This window comes from Bufo bufo, chromosome 2 (assembly GCF_905171765.1).
Source record: "Bufo bufo chromosome 2, aBufBuf1.1, whole genome shotgun sequence".
Classification (NCBI taxonomy): domain Eukaryota; kingdom Metazoa; phylum Chordata; class Amphibia; order Anura; family Bufonidae; genus Bufo; species Bufo bufo.
Window position 1 is genome coordinate 784,299,551 of NC_053390.1, and position 5,240 is coordinate 784,304,790.

Consider the following 5,240-nt stretch of genomic DNA (forward strand, 5'->3'; position numbering starts at 1 on the left):
CAGCATGTACCACCATCAGTCCAGGGCAGCTGAGGGCCTGGGTGGACAAGTGAGGCAGGCTGAAGCTAAGGGCAGCAGCTAGAAGGCCCCTGGCATTGACTGACAGATGATGGCCCCACTCAGCAGCCTGGCAGCAGGACACAGGAGTGAGGCAGAGCATCAGCCTAGCTCCGCACTGGCAGTTGCTGTGAAGTCAGCCGCGGCGCCCATATGCTAGGTGATGTCGCTGTGACACAGACAGCTACGTTCTGACGTTTGCCAGCCTCAAGATTAAGAGAAGACCACGTGAGTCAGTCCTTAACCACCAGCTTTCATTATAGGTCTTCCATACCTACCTATAATGGAAGCGCCCACCCCTATGATGTCATTAAATACCACGATACTTAAGAAACGATGATATCGTCATATTGCCGTTTTTTAATACTGCATTATATTGTGGATACCGGTATATTGCCCAACACTAGCAGAACATAACTTGCATATTTCATATAATGATGACACAATTACATTTTCCACCAATCCAATAACTTTTGTGTTTCAGAGCCTCATTTTCAAATTCCGATAACATCATACAGTGGAATATACGGGTGGTACATGTTCTGTTACCCATGCCTGATATGTATATTCTGTAAAGAATGTCATGATATGTATTAGTTGTGGCTTAAAAAAAGTGAACATACTTATTTACTCCCTCAAACATCTCACGTTCCAGAGAATTATTTGCATATGATGTCATAATCCCATTTTCCACCAATCCAATTGCTTGTTTCAGAGCCTCATTTGCATATTCTGATGATGTCATAAAGACATTGTCTCTTAACCGGCGCCTGATGCTGTAACCTGTGCAGTGCTGTTGTCTTCTCAGTGGGACATAGTTCTGCTCTCTTGCGTCCTTAGTGATTATTTGCTACAGGAAGCGATTTTACAAAAAATGTCTGGTTCTATCCAGACCATGTGGCTTCTACTGCTCGTAACATCTGTCTTCATCGGACAGTCTCTCTGTTGCATACCATGCGACTCCAGAGGGAAAATGGCTATGGAAGAATTCAACACCTTTATCAAAAGCCAAGTCGATGACATTGACTCAATAGAAGCCTATGTCAACATCAAGCGGTTTGCCAAAGTCACCGAGAAAAAAGTCCTGAACTACCTTGAGGATGAAGTCGGCATACTGGGTACTTATATTATTACTATTATCTCCATTTCATATAATCTATAGATAGATAGATAATTATTGTACCATTATTTTCCTTCCAGATAAATATGCTATATCCGAAATTGCGTCTGAATATAAAAAATCTGTGGACGTCATCCAGGATATAGATTTTAAGGGTAAGTACAATATTTTGGAAATTCTACTTCTCTTATTAATAGGAATTAGTGTGTTGGGGGCTCAGACTGATAGATGAGGGGATCGGACTCTCATTCTTCTCCTCTTTATATATCTTAGAGATCCAGCTTCTTCACATCATTGGACTCCATTTCCAGCGACTCAAAGAAAAGCTCAAGGTTATCGTCCAGGACTCAAACCAACGTAAGTGGAATCTTCTTCTGTCTACCATTGTACTTATCTTCTACGTGTCTGGTAGGTTGTCAGAGAGGATGTTTTCAACTTGTTTTCCTTTCCCTACAGCCTAGTGACAGGAGGGAGCGATTGTAATAAAATGTTCTATACTGGGAATTGCTATGCGTGCAGTTTTCTTTTGTATTATTGCAGGGTTATAGATAGAGCCCTCATATACAGGGGATTTCTGTTCTCTATTGTTCTCTATTAGTAATTCTGCTTTTCTTCATTTCTCACTTTTAGGGAGGTGTCCAAATAAACAAGGTGAGTTCTTCTAGATATAACACCTGCTATAATATGACATATAAATGTATTACACACACAGGCCTCTTGTAGTAATAGTAATGTAGACCCAAACTAGAGATCCCCACAGCCACCAATCAGATCACTGCTGTTATCTCCTACCCTGTACTGGACATATGAAAGCCAGCACCTGATTGGCTGCCAGAAATGTTTGCACTAGGAGCTGCTGCGTTCTATAGAGGCCCGGACCGTTCTGGGGCGGCTCAGAGATTTCTGTCAATGGAAATCTAGAAAACAAAGTGACGAACATAGAGGCACTGACATCATGTAATAATAAGGAGACCCAGAGATTAGAGGTTTCTGAGTCTGACAATGAGAACGGTCAGTAATGTCTGCTTTCTTCTCCATTCCTCAGGTGCAGACAGCTGTGGTAAGTACATTTTATACCAGATTCAGCTTCTTGTCATTATTATTATTATCTATAAGATTGGACGGTTATAACACAAGTGCATTTCCCCAGGATTAATGGTGCAAACCTACATCAACTGTCAGACCTGCGCCGAGGAGAAGGTTGTCTGCGCCGGGGGCCCTCCAAAAAATCAAGGTACAGTATAAGATTTTTATCATAGGCCAGAGTAACTAGAATTACACTATATAATGCATGCCAATGGACCTTTCCCACTAGTGTGTGTAAACTGTGGGTACTGTGCCTATTATACAGAGGTGAGCAGCACTACATAGGCACTTTACACAGCACTCGCTGACTATTATATGATGTCTCCTCTTTTCACAGACTACTTGGAGAGATGCAGCTGCCTGTGCACCTCCAACAGATGTTTCGGTAAGGTAGAAGTTTCTATTCTTATATCTACATTCATATAGTACATTAGTAAATATATAGGACCCCAAATCCTCACCGTACACTAAATATACCAGTCACTGGTATACACCAGACTTCCCAAAGCAGGAGGATATTTACATTAATATGATTCAGTCCATAAGAAGGCTAGAAGGGTGATTTGTGGCAGCCTGTACAGTATCCTGTCCATGTGCAGGTGACAGAGGGGTGATAGATACCAGCACATGACTATCATATTTATTCTAATATTATAAGTGTCTTTAATGCTCGGCTCACATTTCATTTCTTTCTTCTTTTCTCAGATCTGAAAACTGGACGGTCCTGCTCTCCATGTAAAGATCACAAGTCTCACCTGGCAGAGACTGTAAACTGTGGAGGTGAGGAGATAGCAGAATATAACCAGTTACTATCAGTCTCCTCTATGATGGCCGTATTTCCTATTAGGTCTTATAGAAGGAGACGTGTTATTGAGACAACCCCTAAATGTAGGACAGAATATCTACACAATTACTTCTATAATATCTTCTTTCATTTTCCTGTTTTTCTAGAGATAAATATAAAAATCCCAGAATATGAAGAACTAATTCTGGACTGTACTTTTGAATGGTACGCAAGGCTGGAGGACACCTATAACAACGTGTTCACCCTGGTAAGTACAATGCAGGGTAAAATTGGGAGATTGTTCAGTTTGCGTTATACGACCATAATGTTAAGGCAGCGCTTCCCAAACGTATTCCTTTCATTACTCAAAAATCACTTAGCAGAAAGTCCTTTCATCCAATATCATCACCAGGCTGCTCAATATGGTCTAAAATCAGACTTTCTGTCATGTCAGCAAATTATCATCAGCAATTTTCTAAATTTTTGTCTTAATGATATGACTATGTAAATTACAAATATTATATTATAAATAGTTGTGATATCTGAGGCTCTGATAATTCTCCATATTTTTTCTATAGCCTCGTGAACACAATCCCAAAATCACCCGGGAGCCCTATCTTGTGATCAAGGGCGTACAGATGGGGGACTCCGGACGGTACACGTGTACCACCATCCTGGACTCTGAGGTGCCAGTGAGTAAGATCACCTATAACGTGGCAGGTAAGGACATATTATTACTGGCACTATGCTGAGTGGTAATTCTTAGATACACGGGATTCATATCTACTTGTGGGTGATAATTAGTGAGAAAGGATCTAGTTCTGAAAATCTGAATTGTCACCTATAATGTGGGGCTATTTTACATTAGTATTTGTAAGGAAAAAACCTATAATGGAAAGATTTTAGCCATTTCTGTATTTTGGAGCCACTTTTGGTTTTGACAGTGCTTCTGAGCCTCCATGATGCAGACGATTCTGATATTCTGACATATATTTCATGTTCTTTCATGTATAAGATACACTACAATGTCATTATCGTTCTCTTCATGGAATTAACTATTAATGTAATTGTTTTCTTCATTTAGTTATCAGCGAATCGGAACAGGCGACAAAAAAATACCATCCTCGCCCTACACTTCCTGATGTGCTTGACATCACAGCGCCTGAGCCGCCACTTCTAGAGGAGCTACAGAACAACAATGCTTCCCTCATAGCAATATCTGTGGCCGGCTCCGTCACCATCATGCTGATCGCTGGCATATGGTAGGTAGCATCTATAAGATACTCTGTGGAACAGGCGTAGTATTTTAGATAAATATTACACATTACACAGTGTAAACTTAGTCCAGGCAGTCACTGGATGCTCCAGATTTATCACAATACTGAACGCTTCATGATAAATTTGGCGCATATTACAAGGCCAGACATGTTATAATGTCAGTGGACTGATAAGCAGCTAATGTAAGAAAAAACATTGGAGGATCTGTGCACACATTTCACTCAGAGCTGACATGTAAGTAGCAAATATCAAATAACTGATAGATTTTCTTTTTTCAGCATCTGCATGTTCTGGAGGAAAATGAAATCTAGAGAGCCTCTGGAAAAAGAGCCAGTGTGAAGGCGAACTGTCAAGCACCATCCTGTACTGCCACCTGCCAGGAAAAAAAAAAAAAATGAAAATTTTAACCCTTCCCCAAAAACAAAAAAACTTTAAAAAAAAACTTCCCTTCCCCATTTCTGCCTTCACTTTCTCTCCCTACTCCCCCTCCATGAAAAAATAAAAATATGTTTCCCAAAAAATAAAAAATTCTCTTCCCTTCCCCTTTTCTTCCCTCCCCTTTTTCCCTTAAAAATAAAAAAAATAAAAATATACAAAAAATCTTGACTGCAGCATTTCATTTCCCATTCCTTACCTGCCTATATATCACATAAGAACTACAAAGACTACAAAGACTATGGCCTCTTTCCCACGGGCGTGTGCGCCCCGTGGTCGTGCTGCGGCCCGCATAATGCGGGAGCACAGTCCGTGGGGCAGCCGCAGCGGATCGCGGACCCATTCACTTGAATGGTTCCGCGATCCGGCCGTTCCGCAAAATGATAGGACATGTTCTATCTTTTTGCGGAACGGAAGTACGGGACGAAACCCCACGGAAGCACTCCGTAGTGCTTTCATAGGGTTCTGTTCCGTGCTTCC

General features: G+C 41.1%; 1 protein-coding gene across 1 annotated transcript; it reads left to right on the forward strand.

Annotated features, from left to right (window-relative positions):
* The first annotated feature begins 1,029 nt into the window (after positions 1 to 1,029).
* Positions 1,030 to 4,664, forward strand: LOC120991057 (izumo sperm-egg fusion protein 1-like). The gene is made up of 12 exons (XM_040419950.1): positions 1,030 to 1,175; positions 1,258 to 1,332; positions 1,451 to 1,534; positions 1,808 to 1,828; positions 2,223 to 2,237; positions 2,328 to 2,411; positions 2,601 to 2,648; positions 2,969 to 3,043; positions 3,215 to 3,315; positions 3,626 to 3,767; positions 4,132 to 4,309; positions 4,604 to 4,664. The coding sequence occupies exons 1-12, from the start codon at positions 1,031 to 1,033 to the stop codon at positions 4,662 to 4,664; spliced, it is 1,029 nt and encodes a 342-aa protein (XP_040275884.1). The 5' UTR covers position 1,030.
* Positions 4,665 to 5,240: the final 576 nt, after the last annotated feature.